Source organism: Nematolebias whitei, chromosome 3 (genome assembly GCF_014905685.2).
Source record: "Nematolebias whitei isolate Nwh7 chromosome 3, NemWhi1, whole genome shotgun sequence".
NCBI classification, from domain to species: domain Eukaryota; kingdom Metazoa; phylum Chordata; class Actinopteri; order Cyprinodontiformes; family Rivulidae; genus Nematolebias; species Nematolebias whitei.
Genome location: NC_056500.1, coordinates 45,403,636 through 45,427,170, shown reverse-complemented (window position 1 = coordinate 45,427,170; position 23,535 = coordinate 45,403,636). Strand labels below are relative to the sequence as shown.

The 23,535-nt window shown below is 41.6% G+C and overlaps 2 protein-coding genes across 2 annotated transcripts in view; both read left to right on the top strand.

The window, feature by feature from the left end:
* Positions 1–4,635, top strand: part of agxta (alanine--glyoxylate and serine--pyruvate aminotransferase a) — a 5,710-nt gene extending 1,075 nt beyond the window's left edge. The window contains exons 2-11 of the mRNA XM_037675006.1: positions 1,315–1,507; positions 2,223–2,287; positions 2,365–2,465; positions 2,547–2,617; positions 2,718–2,802; positions 2,883–2,981; positions 3,082–3,151; positions 4,065–4,160; positions 4,248–4,376; positions 4,456–4,635. Coding sequence (XP_037530934.1) covers positions 1,315–1,507; positions 2,223–2,287; positions 2,365–2,465; positions 2,547–2,617; positions 2,718–2,802; positions 2,883–2,981; positions 3,082–3,151; positions 4,065–4,160; positions 4,248–4,376; positions 4,456–4,563 — 1,017 coding nt within the window. The 3' untranslated portion in view covers positions 4,564–4,635. The remainder of the gene's footprint in view (positions 1–1,314; positions 1,508–2,222; positions 2,288–2,364; positions 2,466–2,546; positions 2,618–2,717; positions 2,803–2,882; positions 2,982–3,081; positions 3,152–4,064; positions 4,161–4,247; positions 4,377–4,455) is intronic.
* Positions 4,636–12,211: 7,576 nt separating this feature from the next.
* dtymk (deoxythymidylate kinase (thymidylate kinase)) overlaps positions 12,212–23,535 on the top strand; it is an 18,562-nt gene continuing 7,238 nt past the window's right edge. Inside the window, exons 1-4 of the mRNA XM_037698300.1 lie at positions 12,212–12,467; positions 15,321–15,429; positions 20,784–20,874; positions 20,970–21,167. Coding sequence (XP_037554228.1) covers positions 12,338–12,467; positions 15,321–15,429; positions 20,784–20,874; positions 20,970–21,167 — 528 coding nt within the window. The 5' untranslated portion in view covers positions 12,212–12,337. The remainder of the gene's footprint in view (positions 12,468–15,320; positions 15,430–20,783; positions 20,875–20,969; positions 21,168–23,535) is intronic.

The window sequence follows — 23,535 nt, the reverse complement described above, 5'->3', positions numbered from 1 at the left end:
GGTGATATGGGTTTTTTTGAAAGTCCTGAGGACCAGATTTAACTTTTTTAGATAAACTGAGCACTACTTAACATATATTTAATTAAATAAAACATCTTCAGAAATAATTATTTTGACTTAAATAAGGCTTAAGTGGCATTATGTCACCATGATAAAATTATTTGAAATTGACACAAACTCCTTACAGCAACTGTCAAGCACAGTGGTGGATGTATGATGATACAGTATGGGCCAGTTCTGATCAATAAAATCTTAGAAGTAAAAGAGGATATACTTTTCTTGGAACCATAACCATAATATGACTGAGAAATTGTATGAGTAATGATCCTGATTCATGCTCAATAATCCAGGTAGATAAATCTAACAAGGTCAAGTCAGGTCCTCTGGATGAATTATTATTGTTGAAATGTTTCGTCTTTTATCCAAAAGACTTCTTCAGCCTTCGACTAAATGTGTCCCATAATGTTTAATAAATTTACCTATATCATATGTGTCAAATTCAAGGCCCGGGGGCCAAAGGTGGCCCTCGCTGACATCTTATCTGGCTCCCAAGATGTTATTTTAAATATAAAATACTTTTATCTCTTGATTTTTTTCCGTAATCTTTGATTATGATGTCAAAAGCACAACAGAGAACATCAAATGAGACCAGTCAAACTCTTGTTCAGGAACCTGTGACCAAGAAAAGAGGTTGGGTATTTAACTTGAGTTTATGTAGTTTCTGAAATTGGCCCTTACTTTGAAAAAGGTTTTAATTTTGGCCCTCTTTTGTATGTGAGTTTGACACCCCTGATTAATGGAAGCATATATAAAGTAAAGAGTATGGGTCCAAGCACTGAACCCTGAGGAACTCCATGACTAACTCTGGAGTATGAAGAAGATTCATTGCCGTATTTTTCAGACCATAAGGTGCACTTAAAATCCTTTAATTGTCTCAAAAATCGACAGTGAGCCTTATAATCGGGTGCGCCTTATGTATGAAAACAGACCCGTTCATTGATATTGAGCCTTACAGTCCAAAAAATACGGTATTTACATTTACAAACTGGAATCTATCAGATAATTATGAATTAAATAATTTCTGCAGATTTGTGTCAAAATCAGTTAAGACTAAGAAATAAACATTCTCATTTAAAATGTTAAATCTTAAAAGAAAAAATTGGCATTTTTAGAATAGGAAAAATAAAACTTCAGTTTCTAGTCGTGATAAAATAACAATATTACACAGTTTGAAGCTAACTTTGAATCTTCTAAATGAATTAGCAGATAAAGGCTACATCACATTTCATTAATCCAGTTCGTTTGACGTCACAGATAATGAATGACATCAAGAGTGGCCTCCGGTACTTGTTCCAGACCCAGAACAGGACAACGTTGGCTGTGAGTGGCACCGGCCACTCTGCCATGGAGTGTGCCATCTTCAACACGGTGGAGCCGGGGGACAGCGTGCTGGTGGCAGTCAATGGGATCTGGGGAGAACGAGCAGCAGACATGGCAGAGAGGATTGGTGCGGCTTTCAAATCAAAATATGACATTTAGATCAAAATAATCATAATTTTCTAAAAGCACAGAAGAATAAAACTGGGCTATGTTAAAGTAAATTTGACATGGAGAAACAGTGGATTTGTGGTCAAACCTTGAAAATAACGTAACACAAACTCTCAGGCTTAGAATATGTGCTGCAAATGACTCTCAGAGCTGCCATTGCAAATTTTAGCACAGTGTAAAATTGACAAAGTTACAGCCATTTTTGAGTTTTGTTAGTCTTGATTAGCTGTGGCAGCCATCTTGAATTTGACTGGCTCTAAAAGTTGATCAGTTGTAGATGTGCATCCAGTGATTATTCCTCGAGAGAGTCATTAAAATCTGCCCTTTGGTTCATGAGATATTTTGCTAACAGACGAGCAGGGTTGACAAATAGTGATTGCTGAACCTTTAAGCTAAGATCTGGTGCAATAAGTAGCATTTAGGGTCCGTGTTGGGAAGGACTTTCATCTACTACCACACCTGGTTTTAGCATAATACCTGTAAAACTGATAGAATTAAATTTATCTTAGAGTTTTCTCGAGTGCTTGGATCGGGTTTGCACCAAAATAAATCACTTTTAAAAACAGTCACACAGCAATTCCTTCTTGAGGGTTTCCCTAAATTTGGTCCAGTGGTTCATGAGAGATTAATGAGGACAAAAATCAAGAACTGATCAAGTGCTGTTAACCCTACAGGTGCCACAGTGCATACTGTTGTGGCGCCCCCTGGCGGCTGCGTGACCAACGCTGACATTGAGAAGGTAATCCTCAGTTTTCAGGCTCATGAAACGAATGCCAGCTGCAGCTGCAGTTCAGTGATCCTGTGACCTCACCACAGGCTTTATCACGACACAGACCTGTGCTCTTCTTCCTTGCACACGGAGAATCTTCCACGGGGGTCTTGCATCCTTTAGACGGCATCGGGGAGCTGTGCCACAAGTAAGACTCATCATACCGTGCTGTCATCGGTGCTGGAGCTCACAGATGATTGCAGGTTGTTGCTTCTGATCGTCTCTGCAGGTACAACTGCCTGTTTCTCGTTGACTCTGTGGCTTCAATAGGAGGGGTCCCACTCCACATGGACCAGCAAGGTTTCCAGCCAAGATGTTTCCAGTCTCTGTGGTGCATCTGATGAAAACACGTTTGTTTTGTGATAAATGAATATTTTGACATGTTGCTGTTGTTCTGCAGGGATTGACATCCTGTATACAGGCTCCCAGAAGGTTCTGAACGCCCCACCGGGTACAGCACCCATTTCTTTCAGTGAGAGAGCATGGTGAGAGCTGAATACTGCACTGTGTACATGGTCCTGAAAGAAATATAAAGATGTGTATTTAAGGCTGAATCTGTCCACAGCCAAAAAGTATTCAGTCGTACAACCAAACCCATGTCATTCTTCCTGGATTTGAGTTGGCTTGCAAACTACTGGGGATGTGATGACAAGCCATCAAGAGTGTGAGACATGTTTTTTTTTTAACCTCCATTTTTAAACAAATATTGATGTGGCACACACAAAGATCTTTTTACTGAGGTTTGTCTTTTTATCTGTTGATAGATACCACCACACAGGTCCAGTGACTGCTTTCTACTCTCTGAGGGAGAGTCTGGCTGTCCTTGCAGAAGAGGTGAGATGTGCACTGGAATCAGATGGGTTACTCTAACTGGAACTTCAGCAGTCCAGTGCAGTTAACCATTAAAGTCTGTAGAAATAATATTGTTACACAAAATGACTATTGTTAGACCTGAGGTCCTGTTCACACGACAAGTTTCTTAGTGAACCGGGACTTTTCCGCTGCAGCTGGGCTGTTTGTGCAGATGACAACAGCCCTCGCTCTCTGAAACTGACTGACTAATCCAGGTCTCAGAGTGGAGGTCGTCAGAAACGCCCATATAGGTGTGAAATCACACATGCACAGTACAGGCGGCTGCAGTCAGAAGTTTTTCTCCACTAACTAAGAGCAGCTTTTTTCATTATGTAGGAGCAAAACCAACAACACCCTAGGTCCAAAGGAATGTTTGTGTATTCACTAGTTTAGATGTAACTGTGATCATGCAGACACTGGAAGTGTGATGCATTCAGCTGAGCCCATCGGGGTTGCCAGATAAACATGAATATATATATTTTTTTACCTCGTGCACATCACCAAACATCCACTTCCAACACCCTCACTCAGTGCATGTGACAGTTTGGGTGAAAATACAATAACTTTAACGTGGCTGTACAATAATTCAACATTTCTTATCTAACAACCCTACCTGGCATGGAAACTACAGTGGATCTGTGCAAACAGGCTCTTTTTTGTTTATTCACTCCACGTTCCCACAGGTTGTTCTCGTGTAAACAGGACCTAAGTTTTAACTCACTAGAACTTCAAATTTAATCAAGACATGCCTGTTGGGATATAAATTAATCTGTAGTCAGCATGTTAACATAGAGTTACATGAGTTTAGGGTTTTGTCAATGATCTGAAAGTATAACAAGAAAACAGGGAACTGTTATATAATATTTAATTTGTTTTTAATGCTGCTGTGTTCTAGGGTCTGGAGAACTCATGGGAACGACATCAAAAGGCGGCAGAATATTTCCATGCCGGCCTGGAGAGCATGGGTCTCAAGCTTTTTGTCAAAGAAAAAGTAAGCTTTGAAAAGACCACTTTATTTGTAAAAATAAAAAAATAAAATGTAGGGAACGTATCATCCATTCATGGTTTACATTTGCAGCATGCACGGCTGCCCACGGTCACCACAGTTGTTGCTCCACATGGGTATGACTGGAAAGAAATCACCAGCTACATCATGAAAACACACAACTTGGAGATTTCTGGAGGGCTGGGACCATCAGTTGGTTTGGTGAGAGAAACTGGTGAACAGTCTGGTGAACAGTTTTTGTGCGTGTGCGAACTAAGACGTCGGTGTGTGGTCTCTGCAGGTGCTGCGTGTGGGACTGATGGGGGTCAACAGCAGCAAGGCTAATGTTGACATGGTGCTGGCAGCGCTGAGAGACGCTCTGAAACACTGCCACAGGAGCAAAGTGTAACGTTGCTGCTCACACAGGTGTTTGTGTCATTTCAACGACTCCGTGTAGCAAATAAATCACTGCGTTCATGAAGCGTTCTGTCATCCAGTTTTCTTCTGTACGTTTTACAGCATCTTTATTGTTCTACAACTTTTGTGCTATTTCAACAACTCATAAATCAAAACATTCGGCTCTTTCAGGACAATCCTGCTGTGACTTTTGGTATTGGTGCAACTTTAGCGTTTTGAAATATTTAGCCTTTTCTGACATTTTTTTCTCATAGAAAATGAATTGAGCTCATTTTACATCCTTCACATCTTTAGATGTGTTTACAACCTTTAACTGCTCCTTCCACATTTTGTTCTGCTTCAGCTTCTTTCAGCTTCCTTGTGCAAATTTTAAACAAATCATCTACTTTCAGCTAATGTCTGCTGTTTTGTGCTCCTTTAAGATTCTTTCTGCTAACGACGACATTTCTGTGCTGTTTCTAACTTCTTTCTGTTAATTTCAGCTTATTGTGTTCCCTTCAACTTACAAAGTATTTCTGCAAGTTTCAGCCTATTCTGCTATTTAAGCAATTATTTAGCTGTTTTATGCCAATTTTAGCTTTTTCAGATAATTCCACATTTTTTGCACTCATTTATACGTTTTTCAGCCTAACTGAGTAAAACTGTGCTCTCTCCCTGTTCTTCTGGTAGTTTAAGCTTCTTTCTGCCTTTTTAGCTACTTTCAGCTGTTTGTTGTTGATAATTTAATGTTTTTTTCAGATAATTTCCATTGTGCTGTGCTCATTTCTGCTTCTTTCAGCCTAACTGGGCAAACATGTTCTTTCTGCTTTCTTCTGCTAGTTTAGGCTTGTTCTACCTTTTCAGCTACCTTGTTAGCATTTTTTTTTTAGCTAATTTCAGCTGTTTATGATAAATTTAAGTTTTTCATGGTAATTTTTGCTACTTTCATCTTAATGAACATCTTTATGGTAATTTAAGCTTATTATGCTCCTTTCAGCCTTTTTCAGCTAATTTCTGCTTTATCTGACATTTCAGTTACTATTTAGCTGTTTTTGTGCTAATTTTAGCTTTTTCAGATAATTCCACCGTTTTGGAGCTCATTTCGATCTTCCTTCTGGTAGTTTAAGCTTCTTTCCGCCTTTTCAGCTATTTTTTTCTGATTTCAGCAGTTTTAGCTAATTTCTTAACTTTTGTCCCAATTTCTGCTGCTTTAAACCAAATTCAGCAAACATGTTTTCTCTCTGCTTATTTAGGCTTGTTCTTCCTTTTCAGCTACAATTCAGCATGTTTTTTTTAGCTAATTTCAGATGTTTTTACCATACCATACCATACCACTTTATTTGTAAAGCACTTAAAACAGCAACAAGGCCAACCAAAGTGCTGTACATACAAAAAAAACAGGTAACACACTAAGCAAAATACAAAATGAGGTAAATCAGAATATAGACAAAAAAACGATGCAGATAATGACGACAAACCAGTGTGGAGAATACAGGATCAAAACACAGATCATCTGGTGTTGAAAGCTACTGAATAGTAGTGAGTTTTTAAACGGGTCTTGAAAACCGAGAGGGAGGTGGCCAGTCTGACCAGCAGAGGTAACTCGTTCCAGAGTCTTGGTCCTGCTACAGAGAAGGCCCTGTCACCTCTGCGCTTAAGACGAGTTCCTGGAACTGTGAGGAGCAACTGGTCCACTGACCTCAGGGAGCGTGGTGGGACATACGGTTGTAGCAAATCAGAGAGATGGGGGGGGGGGGGGGGAACGACACTGTTCAGTGATTTGTAGACATACATGAGTATTTTGAACTGGATTCGAAAGTGAACCGATAACCAGTGCAGTGAGGCCAAAACTGGTGTAATATGCTCTCTTTTGCCTGTACTGGTTAAAAATCGGGCTGCTGCATTCTGGACCAGTTGTAGTTGGGCAATGGAGGTCTGACTGATACCAAACAGGAGTGAATTGCAGTAATCAAGCCTAGATGTAATGAATGCATGTATTACTGTCTCCAGGTTATTTTTGGACAACATGGGCTTCAGTTTAGACAGCCGCCTCAGTTGGAAGAAACCTGATTTAACAATCATGTTTACATGACTGTTAAGTTTCAGGGAAGGGTCCATTATCACTCCCAGATTAGTGACTCTTTGTTTTTCTGACAGGGTTAGAGCGGAAAGGTCGATGCAGTGGTTTGTGATTGTGTCATTGGGAGGGAACAACATGACTTCAGACTTCTTTTCATTGAAACTTAAGAAGTTTAAAGCCATCCAGTCCCTGATGTTGAATAGAGCATGTACCATTGTGTCTTAGTGGGAAGTAAATTTGACAGTCATTGGCATAGAAGTGGAAGGGCATGTTGTGTTTCCGGAAAATAGCACCAAGCGGCAGCAGGTATAAAGAGAATAGGAGGGGACCCAGTATGGACCCCTGCGGAACCCCCCATTTAAGCTCTGCCTCTTCAGAACTAAAATCCTTGATGGAGACACAAAAGGATCTGTCAGCGAGGTAAGATCTGAACCAATTGAGGGCTGATCCTGTGACGCCCACCCACTGCTCCAACCTAGCAATGAGGATCTCATGGTCGATGGTGTCAAAAGCAGCTGTGAGGTCCAACAGGACAAGCAGCACAGAATCACCTGTATCTGTGGATCTGAAGATGTCGTTAAAGACCTTCAGCAGGGCAGTTTCAGTGCTGTGGAGAGGTTTAAAGCCAGATTGGAAAAGCTCTAAGATGGCGTGATCCTCCAGGAAGCACTTCAACTGGGACTCGACTATTTTCTCCAGTACTTTAGAAACAAATGGGAGTTTGGAGACAGGCCGGTAGTTGGAAACAACTGAGGGGTCAAGGTTTGTTTTTTTCAGGAGAGGCTGGACAGCAGCATGTTTAAAGGTTTTTGGCACCACGCCAGTGGATAAACTACTGTTTACTATATCAAGAATGGACGGACCTAGAGTGGGAAAAACCTCCTTTAGTAGTCGAGGGGGGACCACATCAAAGCGGGAACCAGAAGGTTTCAAGCTTCACATGACCTGCTCTAGAGAAGATAGAGTGATGGGTTCAAAATGGTCAAATGGAGCTACAGATTGAGGTGGGATGGATGGGTCATGAGTTGGAGGGGAAATGAGAGCCCGGGTGGTCGCAATTTTTTCCACAAAGAAATGTAAGAAGTTGTCGCACAGCTCAGTCGAGGCTTCCAGAGGTGATGGTTCAGTGAGGTGGAGAACAGAGTTTAGGGTGGAGAAGAGGACACGTGGGTTGTGAGAGTTTGAGGTAATTATATCAGAGAAGAATTTTGATTTAGCAGCTTTCACTGCTTTCTGATAACGGCGCCAACTCTCTTTAAGTATCTGGAAAGAGACCTGCAGCCTGTCTTTCCTCCACTTTCGTTCCGCCCTCCTACATTGCTGCCTAACGGCCTTGGTGACGTCACTCAGCCAAGGTTCTGCTCTGAGTTTTGATTTTTTGGTTTTAACAGGTGCAACATGATCCAGAGTCTTTAAGCAGACAGAGTTGAACTGGGATGTCAGCTCCTCAGTGATGGAGAGAAACACTGGGGGCTGAATTATCATTTCAGAGTTATGAACATCTGTGAAACGTGTGGCAGTGAAGTGGTTAATGGTCCGAGTGCGACGTTTTTCAGCACGTTCTTCAGCAATAAGCATTCACACCACATTTTCACAGGAAATGAAATTTTTCTGTTTATTATTTGCAACAATATTGTAAGGCTAAAACTAAATTAATTAAAACATAAATAAGATAAAACTTCAAGAAACATCCACCCTGCAAAGCCTACCATAGTTTAAAGCAGTGAGGGGTAAAGAGGTTGTCCTGCAGTCAAATGAATGAGGGTCCAATCCCCTGCTCCTGCAGCTGAAGTGCCCTCAAGCTAGACTTACTTCCTGCTGTTTACGACATATACAAATGTACTGTGTACATTCTAAAAAAGTTAAGTCTGGTCCTCTGGACATTCAAAAAAAACAAAACAAAGCAAAACAACAAAAAATGTAGAAACGTTTTGTCTCTCATCCGAGAGACTTCTTCAGTCTGAGGTGCTGTATTCAGCTCAGTCTCTTAAATAGCACCTTCTCAGAGTGGATCAACCAGTTTGCTGCTGACAACCAAAACCAGCTGCTCACATGCTCAAGAAGGACCATCAGCCTAACAATGGATCATTAGCACACTGATGGCTGTTTACTGTTCACAGAGGGCTGAGTGATACTAGTGTAGTGAGATAGGTCGGTTAGCTTCGTTTAGCTTCGGAGCTCCACTACACGTTATAATATCTGGACTAGTTCAAGTACCTGATATTATACTTAATTTAAACGGATTCTCTCTTTTTCGAGCTACTTGACAGATATGTGACAGAGATACTGTGTGGGAGATGGTTTAATCAGTGACGTGAGACGTTAATTTTCTTTGACCCATCAAAATGAATGTGGTCATTTATTAACAGAATCAAAATTTAACATCAAACATTGTACACGTGATTATTCTGATTGTATGCGATAACACATCTTAATTAATGAGCTTTACAATGAGAACCATACGGCCATGGTATCTCACTTGCAACTAATTACAACAGACATTTATGAAAATATCTGGATGATTTAGTGGCAAGATAGAAGAGTTTTAAAGATGGGAAATGAAGGAGTTTAAATGGAGAGAAAAGATGTGTGAGGGAAAATGTGTCGACGAAGAACGGCACCCTCCATTCGAACCCAGCTCTACCTCGGTACACTTCGGTAGTGGAAATCGACTCTTTTACCTTGCAGAAGATATCTCAGCTTCGGTGTAGGGGTCTCTTTCAGCGTTACCATTTCAGCGTCTCCGTAGGATAGCAGAGAACCGTCCGGAGTAGTGACAGTACTTCGTTCAACAGCACGCTCACCTCACGGGTGGACTCACATGAGCTGTGAGTCCGTCAGAGGTTCCACTCAGATGTGGAAGATTCCATAATCCCCACGAGACTCGGAAGAACTTCGGATCATGTCTGGAACTTCTTGTTCTCTCCAGCAACTTTTCTGTTCGGCTCTGCTCTCCGAACTGCACTGGTTGGAACTAGGAAGTGTCGACATTTAAAGAGTTCTGTTTCCGGTTCATTTGGGAAGTCCTGATTGGCTGAAAGAGCCAACAGGGGTGTGGTTTTAGTGACGTAAGAGGTCACTAGAAGTCAGAAAAACAGTGAGATGTTTTGGAACAGACAGAAAAATGTTTTTGGAACAGACAGAGAAATGTTTTTGAAACAGACAGAGAAATGTTTAGGCGAGATGGGAGGAAACAGGTGCCAGCTTCTCTATTTACGTCTGAGAGGATTTAAAAACATGACAGTTCGTTCCAACAAACTTGTTTGCGTTTGTCTCCGACTTTTGGCCGACATCACAACTTGCTCATTTCAGACAGAAGATCAAGAAAATGAATAATTACTCTGTAACAGACATTAACTTGATTTCTACTTTGAATGAGGATTAAAAAATCATTTATACTGTTTCACAGTTGATTTAAAATGAGTAGTTCACTTCAACATTTAAAAATGGTTTGAACTAAACACACTTCGATTATCAAGATATTGTAAAATAGTAATGATAATAAAAAGAGAGTGTTCTTTCAATTGATCAGAGCAGGACACACTTAGAAAGTCTCTGGATGAGCTTAATTTGTATTTCTGGACTCAAATCAATGAAATGACAGTTCCTGTTCCAGGAAGGCCCTCAGGGTCAGGACTTGACCTGAGGCTTAGTTCACTACACTAGCAATCACAGCATTGTAAGAGGGGGACAGTTGAACCCGGAGGCCTCCACCCCTGTTTAATGATGGACAATTTCTTTTCGCAAAGATAGTTTTTTTGAACCGTCCAGGACCAGACTTAACTTTTTTAGATTTTTCTACCTGATTATTGATACAGGATACTGTGTACATTGCTTTTTTCATTCAACCTTTATTTAGACAGGTAAATCCCATTGAGCCTCGAAGACTCATTTACAAGAGAGACCTGATTTCAACAAAGAAAGATGACAACAATGGACAACAGCAACAACAATAAACAGTTATAAAAAGTCATACAATTAAAAAAAAAAAAAAATTTAATAAATGGGATGGCGGGCAGCACGGTAGCGCAACTGGTAGAGCTGCTGCCTCTCAGCGAGAAGGTCCCTGGTTCAAACCCCGGTCCAGGGGCCTTTCTGGGTGGAGTTTGCATGTTCTCTCCGTGCATGCGTGGGTTTTCTCCGGGTACTCCGGTTTCCTCCCACAGACCAAAAACATGCATGTTAGACTGACTGGTAACTCTAAATTGTCCCTAGGTGTGAGTGAGAGAGTGAATGGTTGTTTGTCTCGTTTGTCTCTATGTGTCCCTGTGATGGACTTGCGACCCGTCCAGGGTGTACCCCACCCCTCGCACAGTGATTGCTGGACATGGGCACCGGCGACCCCCGTGACCTAAAATGGAATAAACGGGTAAAGAAAATGGATGGATGGATGGATAAATGGGATGGCTAAAAAAAAAGAAAAGTAACAAAAAACAGCTAGATTCTAAGGCAAATGTAGAAAACTAAAAACAGGAACATGTCTGCATTGGTCCCTGCCAGGAGTCCAGCAGATTCAGAAAAAAAAACAAAAAAAAAACGGTGTGTCTGAATGGACAAATGAGAACTTGAGTTCAGGTCTCTCTTGTAAGTGAGTTCCTGAGGCTCATTGGGATTAATCTGTCTAAATAAAGGTTGAATGAATGAAAAGAAACATTGAAAGTGTTTTATATAAGGCTCTTTAGACGTGTCGGCCATTTTCCACACTGTAGCTATTCTACAAGAATGTGGCTCGTGTTGCATATTATGGCATAGTACACCATGTAGTGTAACATAGTATAATGTTATATATTCTAAAATGTTTCCAGAGTTTTTAACAATAGATAGTATTATTTCCTTTGTAAATTACACTGTGTCCCAATAGTGCACTGTGGATACTGTGGAGTGAGTACTTTAGCTACTGATTAACTGTGAAGTTGAATGTTGTTCTAAAAGCAACAAAAAGTAAAACTTTTCTTTGAATACACGATAAATGGAAATACAACGGGTCACATCAAATGAGTGCATAGTGCAGTCATAAAATTGCCTTTTTATTAAACTGTAAATGCAAAATAAATTAACAACTTCTGTTATTCATCAAAGGTTGCTATGTGTGTGTGTACATTTATATACAATAATATTATCATGTATTTATACATAGTTCATCGATGTGAATATAAAAACGATTAATCACACTCAGATAAATGTGAACGTTAGTGCTCTTTATTCAGAAAGCCCACATGTCGTCACATCTACATTTCAGGGTCTGATTATTAGAACAGATTAAATGTTAAATATTAATATTTCTATATTTATCACCACAGTAATAGTAATATTACACACATTAGTATTGTAAACGCTCAAAGAATACATATGATGGTTTAGTGCTTACATATAATCTAAACATTTAAAGTGTAAACAGTTTCAATAATCACGTTAAAAGTTACAAATGCTGTCTTTGGTGCATGTTTGTTTTCCAAATTGAGTCATTCACAGAAAACACTTTGTAGAAGAGACGTGCAGATCTGCCACATCCAACATGGCGGACGCTGTGACGTAGAAATAAGCAGGTCTGCCTGAGCCCGCTCAAAGAGGCGTCTACGTTGGAAGGAGACACAAAGACCGCGGAAATCTCTGGTTCCAAGTCTCGTCCGGGTTGTTTCCACTGTGAGCAGTTACAGAACTGCTTACCAGATACCTTCACCACAGTGACAATCTTCAGTCGTCGGCAATGGCATCGAAAAGAGGCGCTCTCATAGTTCTGGAGGGAGTGGACCGGGCCGGAAAAACGACGCAGTGCAAGAGACTGGTCCAAGCCCTGCAGCAGAGCGGCTGTCCGGCCGAGCTCATGAGATTCCCAGGTGAGACCAGTTAGCGTTTCTTCATCAAGGTGTTCAGAGGAACTAGTGCTGGTATGGACGCTTGTTTCTGCAGCGTCGTCGCGATCCCATTCTATAACGAAAAGAACACATGGTAATCCTGATGCGCGCTCAATAATCCGGCCAGATAACTCTAACAAGGCTAAGCACACTGCATTATATTACATTATATATATCTTAGATCCTTGTGTACGCATATTTTATACTTTATATTTTTGCTGTTGTAACCCTGGTTAGGTTACAGCATTTATACAGGATTCCTTGGATATATCAGTAGTGTTAGAAAAGTCCGAGGAACGCAGCACCCGCACCACCCGCAGCACCGGCTGTGCGAGCGGGAGACGAAGAAGAGAGAGTAGAGAACCTCCATGTTCCTACAAACATGCTGCTCTCCAAGTTAACAGCTGTTCACAGATCGTTTCACGAGCTACTGAGCTCTCCGCCTGCACCTTCCGGTGCTGCGTGTGCTACGTTCAGGTAACCTCGGATTTTTCTAACACTGGATATATCCAAGGAATCCTGTATTTTTAAATGCCGTAACCTGACCAGGCTTACACTATTTTTGGGTGTAACTGGGACGTTGAGGACAAAATTTAATTCGCTCCTCTTGTACCACATGTGGTGCGAATGATATTAAAGAACCTTGAAGCCTAACATGTGGCATACTATTGTTATGACTTTAAAAGTTCGGTTCCGCAGTGGCACGTCATCACGTCCGCCCTATTGGATATGACACAAACATCTGTCTATCTATACATTCATACAGTGTTGCGCGTGATGTGAGGATCGATACTGAAATATCGATCCACGACTTTGTCATCTCGAATCGATTCTTAAATCTGACTATTGATACTTTTCATACTGCAGTAATTTAAGGTAATGCATATCATTAACAGGAACATAGTTGAAAGTAATTAAACTATTGAGATCTTGTTTAAATGATACGCAGTTGGTGGGAACTACTTTTTCTTCCGCCTGTGTGCATAATATATGTAATGAGCTTGGCACGCAGCTCGTGCTCAGTCTGCTACGGCAGAGCAGGTTCTGGAGGTCCCTCAGTGCTGCAGGACCTCCAGGTACAGAGGGAGGAAATGTGGAGCTTCAAGTGGTGCTAACAACTGTTGCAGTTGGTCAGAGTTGTTCAAATTACTGTATTTTCAGCCTATAAGTCACAGTTTTTTGCATAATTTGCATGTCCTGCGACTTATAGGCTGAAGTGACATATTTGTTTTTTTTTCCATATTTATAAACTATTTCTTGCCTGAGATATGATCGTTTTCATTCATTCTGACTGGAAAAAAAAAAGAGCAGTACCACTTTCAGCCACTAGATTGCAGCAGTGGTGTATGGAATGCCATTGTATCATGTAATAGATAAATGTGGCTATAATGACAAATTCAAAAAAGTTCAAGATAAAAATAAATGGACTTTATATATTATACTATACTTTATTCTTTTTGTCTTCACCTTTTTTGAATTTACCATGTCCTGGATGACTGAGAATCTTCACCAGCTGTTAATGACACAATCAGCTCGTCATACTGTACCCACCTTCGTTCTGCTCACTGCTTGGAACAAGTGAAAACCGCTGCACCACCCTGGTGAAATGCAGTTAATTTGACCATTAAAGTGCATTTATTAAGCAAACGTTACACTGAGACACACCTTTGCTATAATTTTGAGCAAACAAATAATTGTTTTAGGTGCTTTTCTTGTTAAATTTTGAAGAAACGAGCAGAAGTTCCTCCTTATTTTTTCCCTCCCTCTGCGTGCTCCCGGAGCACCGAGGCAGTGAATACTTTTGAAATGCAGCTGATTTGACCATTAAAGTCATTTTATTAAGCAAACGTTACACTGAAACGCAACTTTGCTATAATTCTGAGCAAACAAATAATTGTTTTTAAGTAATCTTGTTAAAGTCCTCCCATGCATGCGCCAGTGGCTGCCATTTTGCAGCCAATCAATTGTTGGCACAACACCAGCCCACATTTCCAGGTTGTCAGTGGTGATGCATAATGGGTGCAACTTATACAGCGGTGCGACGTGTACTGTGGCAAGTACAGTAACTGCTACTTTCCTTCCGTCCATTGACTACGGTGACATTATTTACATAAATACTCTGCAACTTAAGCACCTTGCAGATGTTGGACGCTGCATGTCACGGTGCTCTAAGATTCATAACTGGCTGTAACTACTCTGTCCATCACTGTACCCTGTACTTACTGGTTAACTGGTCTTCATTAACTTCACGTAGACTCTCTCACTGGTACATTTTCATCTTTATATCATTTCTTGGTCTGCTGCCTTCATACATCTACGTGTCACTTTGTCAGTGCAGCTACAGCGTGCGCTCTCAAGACATAATTACCTGCAGTGTACCCTCAGTACGGACCTAGCTTGGCAATAGGGCCTTCTCTTACTCGGCTCCTGTTTCCTGAAATTCCTTGCAAAAAGATCTGAATTTGTCTACTTTGACCTCTAATGGGTTTTAAACAACATGACAAAACCCAACGCAGACGTGTTCCTGTTTTTAGTCTTTTACATCGCTTCATAATGTAGCTGTTTTTTATTTCTTTCATTTTTATCTAATTTCTTCCATTTACTTTTCATTTTATATGCTTTTTACATGATTGTCTGTACCTCATGTGTGTTCTTTGTTTAATACCGGTCTCTTGTAAATGAGTCCTCGAGGCTCAATGAGACTAACCTGTAGAAATAAAGGTTAATATGCCAACATGGCAGATAAGTTGACATGAGAAACTGTTAGCCCTGCGGGGTCTAGATATGTTCATGTTTGTGGTTTCACCTTGAGATGACGCCTCTGTGTCCACGCAGACAGAACCACAATAATTGGACAGTTGATCAGCTCCTACCTGGAGAAGAAAAGTGACTTGGAGGACCACACGGTGCACCTGCTGTTTTCTGCTAACCGCTGGGAACTAGTGTAAGACTCACACTTCCATTCATATATAAACGTACCTGGGCGTTCCACTTCCCGTACACAAGAGGAAATGTGTTGTGTTTTAGTGAAAGTAGGGCTTTGTGCCTGCTCGTTCACCTGACACCTAACTGGAAACTTGGACATGTACAGCAGCGCTTTAATTATTCTAATTAATTGTCACGGAGCGAAGAGGGGACTTGGAAGTACTCTGTCAATTCATCTGTGTTGTGACTTGGATAACTTGGAAAAAAATTGAACAACAGAGATGCCATTTCCTGCATTTTGGTGTATTTTAACAGGTTGTTATACATTAACATTTACCTACATTTGTAGACAATAAAATTACTATTTAGGAGAAGAACAGCAGGTTGTGCAGCTCTGATTCTGTCAGGTGTCCTAAACCCTCTCCTCCCTTCACAGTTCTGAGCTGAACTCTTCTCTGCTGAATTCAGTCCTGGTTGTTGCTCCCGTCTCGTGGCACCGTTCAAAGCACCTGAAGGCTTCGATTCTCGGTTGTCGGCCAGTCCATCCATCCATCCATTTTTAATTAAAGTAAATTGGACTGTCGTTTTGACATTTTAATCGCTGTTATTTTGACAAATTAGCACCGTTGTTTTGAAACGTGACGCATAATGTGCATAACACATCAAACATTTCTGTCTTTGTATTTTTAATTTTATTCTTCACAGTAAGCTTGTTTTATTTATTATATCTGAAATGTAGCAGGAGTTCAGCCACCTGCTGATGTTGTGCACGCTGTGTAGAGCTGTTTAAATACGTTTCTGTGCGTAACGTGCACTGTGTAACGTGCACTGTCTGCAGGGCATTTATTTATTCTGTTGAATAAATGATCGTTTCTGTTTCGGGGGTCTGAGAGGAGGAGAGGGGGTGTTTTTCAGTGCGCAGCTCCGCTGAGCAGGGACAATATTTGGAGAGGAGGAGGAGAGAGGGACTCGGTGCAGAACCTTTGTGCGTAATGGCGCGTGCTGCACCTGGTTCGCCTCGCGTGCTGCAGCTGTAACATCCACTCTACAGACTGGGTCCGCCGGGCTAAAGGCAACGTCTCCTCTCATATTTTTAATAAATATTCAAAATAAAAATGCGCAATGACTTTGGACTTTTAGGGGCGGAGCTACTGGATCCGAACAAAGAGTTGCCGGAACAGAACGGGTCGAAATGAGGGAGTTCCCGGATCTTGTTCCGGCAGGATCCGGCTCAAATTAACCACTGAGTATATATTCAGATTTTAGTTACACTGTGTAGTCATTAATATATAGAAGGTGCATTTGTCCAGGTCACCCTTGTGAAAGAGATCTCGATCTCAACGGGCTCTACCTGGTAAAATAAAGATGATTGATTGATTGATTTGGAAACTGTTCACAGTGCTTAGCTTTTTACACATTTTTTTAATGTTACAGCCTTATTCCAAATTAATCTCTTTCCTCAATTCTACACACACCCCATTATGACAATGTGAAAATAGCTTTTTGTTTTTTTAGATTTTTGCCAATTTATTAATAATAGAAAACTAAAACTAATTTTACATAAGTATTCACTGCTTTTGTTTAATACTTTGTTGATCTACTTGTGGCAGCAATCACAGCCTCCAGTCTTGAATATGATGCTTCCAGCTGAGCACACCAATCTTTAGACAGTTTGTCCCATTCTTCTTTGCAGTACTTGTCAAGCTCCATCAGGTTGGATGGGAGGCGTCTGTGCAACCATTTTCAGATATCTCCAGAGATGGTCAATCTGATTAAAGTCTGGACTCTGGCTTGGCCCCTCCAGGACCTTCAGAGTTGTTGTGAAGCCCCTCCTTTGAGATCTTGTCCATGTGCTGTTGTCGTCCTGCTAAAAAAAGGGGCATTAAGTGCATAAAAGATTATAAAGGCAGAGGTGCATAATGCCCTAGGGATCCATCACTGCCTGATGCTCTCAACAGATTCTATGCACGCTTTGGGGACTCAAACAGACCACCCAGCACCAGATTCACTTACCTGATCACTGGAATAAGCGTTTCTCAGCGTGACCTCAGCAGAAGTGAGGAGTAATTTCAGGAGGATTAATCCTCACAAGGACAACATCCTGGGGAGGGTGCTGAAAAACTGTGTCGGATCATCTCTGTGAGGTGATGACCAATATATTTAACTCTTCCCTCACCCTGGCAACAGTTCCCACCTGCCTCAAGACTGCCACCATTATTCCAATTCCAAGGAGCTCTACAGTGACTGGTCTGAAAGGCTATTGGCCAGAAGACCTCACCCCGATAGTCGCTAAATGCTTTGAAAAACTGGTTATGACACATCAAAGCTAACATCAACATCAATGTGGACCCTCAACAGTATGCATACCGCGAGAATCGATCAACAGAAGATGCCATCTCCTCTGTGGTCCACACTGCTCTCACCCACCTGGAGCAGAAGGACTCTTACATCCGTAAGCTCTTTGTGGACTTCACATCTGCTTTCAATACCATGATCCCCCAAATCCTGATGGACAAACTATTCACTAGGACTAAGCCCCTCTCTATGCAACTGGGTCCTAGACTTCTTAACCAACAGACCACAATCTGTGAAGATACACGACTTCTACACCATAACCCTCAGCACTGGCTCCCCTCAGGGCTGTGTGTTGAGCCCCCTCCTGTTCACTCTGCTAACGTATGATTGCACACCGACCCATCCAGGCTGTCATATTGTAAAGTTTGCAGATGATACTGCGGTCGTTGGATGCTTCAAAAATAATGAGTCCAGCTACAGGCAGGAGGTGGAACACCTAGAGAGCTGGTGCAGGAAGAACAACCTTCACATCAATGTGAAGAAGATGAAGGAGATGGTCGTGGACTCTTCTTCCCCCCTGACCATAAGTGGATCTGTGGTGGAAGTGGTCTCCAGCTACAAGTACTTGGGTGTGCACCTGAATGACAACCTGAGCTGGAGCAACAACACCACCAGCCTGATCAAGAAAGCTCATCAGAGACTCTACTTATTCATGTGGCTGAAACAAGCTGGTCTGGGAAGCTCAGTCCTCACCTCCTTCTACAGGTGTGCAGTGGAGAGCATCCTGTGCTCCAGCATCAACGTGTGTCATGGAGGCTGCACAGCTGCAGAAAGAAAAGCTTTGCAGAGAGTGGTGAAGGCTGCACAGAAGACTGTTGGAGTCAGTCTCCCCACCATCACAGACATCTACACCTCAAGATGCAGGAAAAGGGCCACCTGCATCATGAAGGACCCCACACATCCAGCACACTCACTTTTTGTCCCACTCCCCGCAGGCAGGAGGTTAAAGAGCATTAAGTGTAGAACCACTAGACTGAGGAACAGCTTCTACCCTGAGGCTGTTAGACTCATGATTTTCTAACCAGGATAATCAATGTAATGCCACTTGGTTGTTTATGTGCTGCTGACTATCCATGTTGCTGATCTTATGCTGATGATTTATTTCATGTTGCTGTGTTCATTTGTCCTCATCTGCTCACACAGACTCATGTTCGTGCTGCTGTTGTTTTGGCACATTGTTTTTGTTCTATTAGTGCTTGGTGTATTCTTAGTTTAGTGAATGTAGTATATTCTTAGTTCATGTCTCAGATCTTACTAATGTTTTCCTTTACAATTTGTGTTTTTGTTGGATGAAACTGGGACCCTAATGTACATAGTTTCCTTCCACCTCATGTACAACATGTGATGTGAATGATGATAAAAATCCTTGAATACTTGACATGAACCGTCGCCTCAGTCTGAGGTCCAGAGCTCTCTGGAGCAGGTTTTCAACCAGGATGTCTCTGCACATCGCTACATTCATTTTTCCATCTATCCTGACTAGTCTGCCAGTTCCTGCTGCTGAAAAGCATTCTCATACCATGATGCTGCCACCACCATGCTTCACTGTAGGGATGCTGTTGTTCTGGTGATGAGCGGTGCCTGGTTTCCTCCAAAGAGTTCAATCTTTGTCTCATCAGACCAGAGACAGGCTGCCATGTTTCTTTTATTAATGAGTGGCTTTCATCTGGCCACTCTGCCTGATTGGTGGATTGCTGCAGAGATGGTTGTCCTTCTGGAAAGTTCTCCTCTCTCCACAGAGGAACGTTGTAGCTCTGACAGTTCCATCAGGTTCTTGGTCGCCTCCCTGACTTAAACTCCTGCTCGCTCAGTTTAGACGGTCGGCTGTAGGAAGAGTCCTGATGGTTCCAAACTTCTTCCATTTATGAACGATGGAGACCACTGAGCTCAACGGGACCTTCAAAGAAGCAGAAATGTTTCTGTGTCCTTCCCCAGATTTGTGCCTCTCTTCAATCCTGTCTCGGAGGTCTACAGACAATTCCTCTGACTTCATGCTTGGTGCATGTATGAATTGGTGTGTGTGAGTGAATGGGTAAGTGTGTATGTTGATAAGAAAGAAAAGCTTTTTATAAGTACAGTCCATTTTTATTAAGTGAGAGCTGAATGACTTAAATCTCCAGACATTTTGGGGAGTGGTGGCGCAGAGATTAGAGAAGGTGGGCCTGTGATTGGAAGATCGCCGGTTCAAGCCCCGGTATCGACAACATCAAAAATGTGGGTGTGGTTGTTGAAGCACCCACACCTGCCTCCACCCTCATTTGCCCCACTCTGGGCCCTTGAGCAAGGCCCTTAACCTCCCATTTGCTCCCTAAACAGGTCTCTCTTGAAAATGAGTTCTCGTGGCTCAGTGAGACTACCTGGATAAATAAAAAAATTCTATGTTTACAGATTTATTTATCCATATTGTGTATATAGGTGGGCGGCTGTGTCTGAGTGGTTAGAGCAGTCGTCCTCCAACGCGAGAGTTGGGGCTTTGATTCCACCAGCAGTCACATGCTGAAGTGTCCCTGGGCAAGACACTGAACCCCTCATAGCCTCTGATGTGTGTCCCATCGGTGCATGAATGTGATAAAGCTCTGATTAGTCTTTGTAGAGATCTAGTAGAGTGCTGTATGAATGTATAAATGAGGCACAGACTGTGTTGTAAAGTGCTTTCTAGAAAGGTGCTTTATAAGTACTGTCTGACCTAAGATACTCTGACCTGTGCCAAACTGGGGCCTGTTACACGGGAGTGTCCAGAGAAAACCCACCCATGCACAGGGAGAAGATGCAAACTCCACCCAGAATGAGCCCAGCTCAGGATTTCATCTGGCAAGCTTCTCTCTGAGAGGCGACAGCTCTACCACCTGATCCACCGTGCTGCCCATATTTATTCATTTTAATACCATCTTAAGTAGAGGCATTTTAAATTGTGAACTTTGATCGACTGTGAATTATTTCTGTGATAAACTGAGTTCAATATAGCTTTAATTATCTTTTACCTCTGTTAGCTATAATGAAACTTGATGTGACCCACAGGCCTACAATAAAGAAGAAGCTGGAGCAGGGCATCACTCTGGTTGTGGATAGGTACGCCTTCTCTGGAGCTGCTTTCACCAGCGCTAAACCTGTGAGTTTTTGTTTAGATTTATTTTCTTGTCAACTTTTTACCATTTTTAGGAATTTTTAAAGATTTTGAGCAAATTTATGTCTTGTCATCCTCAGGGTTTCTGCATGAACTGGTGCAAGAAACCTGACGTAGGCCTGCCGAAGCCCGACCTCGTCATGTTCCTGAAGCTGAGCCCGTCTGAGGCTGCTCTGAGAGGTCAGTTTGGAAATGAGCGGTATGAAACTAGTGGGTTTCAAAAGTTGGTTCAGCAGAGGTTTGAAGAGCTGATGAAGGATCCTTCTGTGAACTGGAAGGTAAGAGTTTACCTGCTAAGACATTAAAAAGGATAATTTGGTCATTTTGAAGTAGTTTTATGTCAAATACTTATGAATACTTATCAGATGTGAAATCAGTCGGAAAAGTCCACCCGAGACTCTTCTCAAACATTAAATCTGTCTTTAGTTATCGGATTACTTGCAGAGGGAGCTAAATACAGGAGTAAACTGCATCTATAGATACAGTTGAAACCAGAAGTTTACATACACTATTTTAAAAGACGTGTATTTTTTTCCACACTGTCTGACGTGAAATCAGAATAAACTTTTCCTGTTTTAGGTCCATTAGGATTACCTTTTATTTCCCCCTTTTGTTAAATGCCAGAATAAAGAGAGTGCAAAATTTTTAAGGCTATTTTTATTACTTTCTTCAAAGTCAAAAGTTTAAATACACTAAGATTACTATGCCTTTTAAACAATTTGGGGCATTTGATGTCATGTCTTTGGAAGCTTCTGATAGGTTTATTGATAACATTTGAGCTAATTAGAGACACACCTGTGGATGTAATTTAAGGAACACCTGAAACACACTGCTTCATTGTGGAACATCCTGGGAAAGTCGAAATAAACCAGCCAACATATCAGGAAGAGAGTTTTGGACTTGCATAAGTCTGGTGCATCCTCGGGTGCCATGTCCAGCTGCCTGAAGGTGCCTCGTTCATCTGTACAAACAATTGTACACAAGTACAAACAAGACGGGAATGTCCAGGCATTATACCGCTCAGGAAGGAGACGGGTTCTGTGTCCCACAGATGAACGTGCTTTGGTCTGAAATGTGCAGATCAACCCAAGAACAACAGCAAAAGACCTGGTGAAGATGCTGGCTGAAGCTGTAAGAGTGCGTCATTATCCACAATGAAACTGTGTCGACATGGGCTGAAAGGCCACTCTGCAGGAAGAAGCCAAAAGAAACATGAAAAAGCCAGATTGTTTGCAAATGCACACCGGGACAAAGACCTTAATTTGTGGAGACATGTCCTGTGGTCTGATGAAACTAAAATTGAACTGTTTGGCCATAATGACCATTGTTACGTTTGGAGGAAAAAGCCTGAGAACACCATCCCGACTGTGAAACACGGGGGTGGCAGCATTATGTTGTGGGGTTGTTTTACTGCAGGAGGGACTGGTGCACTTCACAAAATAGATGGCATCATGATGAGGAAATATTATGTGGAAATACTGAAGCAACATCTCAAGACATCAATCAGAAAGTTGAAGCTTGGGCACAAATGGGTCTTCTAAATGGACAATGACCTGAAGCATACTGGCAAACTGGTTACAGAGTGGCTCAAGGAGGACAAAGTCAAAGTTTTGGAGTGGCCATGCCAAAGCCCAGATCTCAATCCTATTGAAAATTTATGGGCAAAGCTGAAAAGGCATGTGCGAGCAAGGCAGCCTCCAAACATGGCCCAGTTCCACCAGTTCTGTCAGGAGGAGTGGGATAAAATTCCTGCCAACTATTGTGAGCAGCTCATGGAAGGAGATCCAAAACCTTTGACCCAAGTCACAGTTTAAAAAGACAATGGTACCAAATACTAATGAAATGTGTTTAAACTTTTGACTTTGAAGAAAGTAATAAAAATTGCCTTAAAAAATTATTACTTATTATTCTGGTATTTAACAAATAGAAAATATTTTGTTAATCCTAACTGACCTAAAACAGGAAAAGTTTATTCTGATTTCACGTCAGACAGTGTGGAAAAAAAGCATGGTGTCTTTTTAAATAGTGTATGTAAACTTCTGGTTTCAACTGTATGTTCACACTGCAGGTACAAGTGCCCAAATGTGGTTAAAAAAATGGAATGGCAGTATGATTATCACACACTTTTGTAGATAATTTAGTTGGCTTTGATTACACAACACTGTTAGAGCTGATGAACACATCCTGGCATGTGTGTAAACATGGCATGCTGTGATAGAACGTTGCCTCCTGTGCACGCTGGTCACCTCAGGGCTATAGACTGTTTAAAATATAGTTTACAACTATGAAGTAATTTAAAAAAAACAAAACTGATCTAAGCATTATGACCTGCATAGTGTAGCCTAAATATTCAGACTAAAGGCAAGCCAGACCAGTCCCCGTTTTACAAAAGTCTTGCTCAAACATGTCGTACTGTTGTTGAAGAACACTGGCTGATGGTGAACATCTACCTTTTTACATGACACTGTTCGTTTAGATGGTCGTTTTCTCAATCAAACAAACATCTGTGGTACCACACCAGCATAGGTATCCCTGAGGCTGATCAGTCCACCAGCAGATAAGATGCACTGACTGGGCAGACTGATACATTCACACGCAACAAAACGGATTTTTTTTTAATCAAAAAGTCTTTTTATTGGTTCTCTC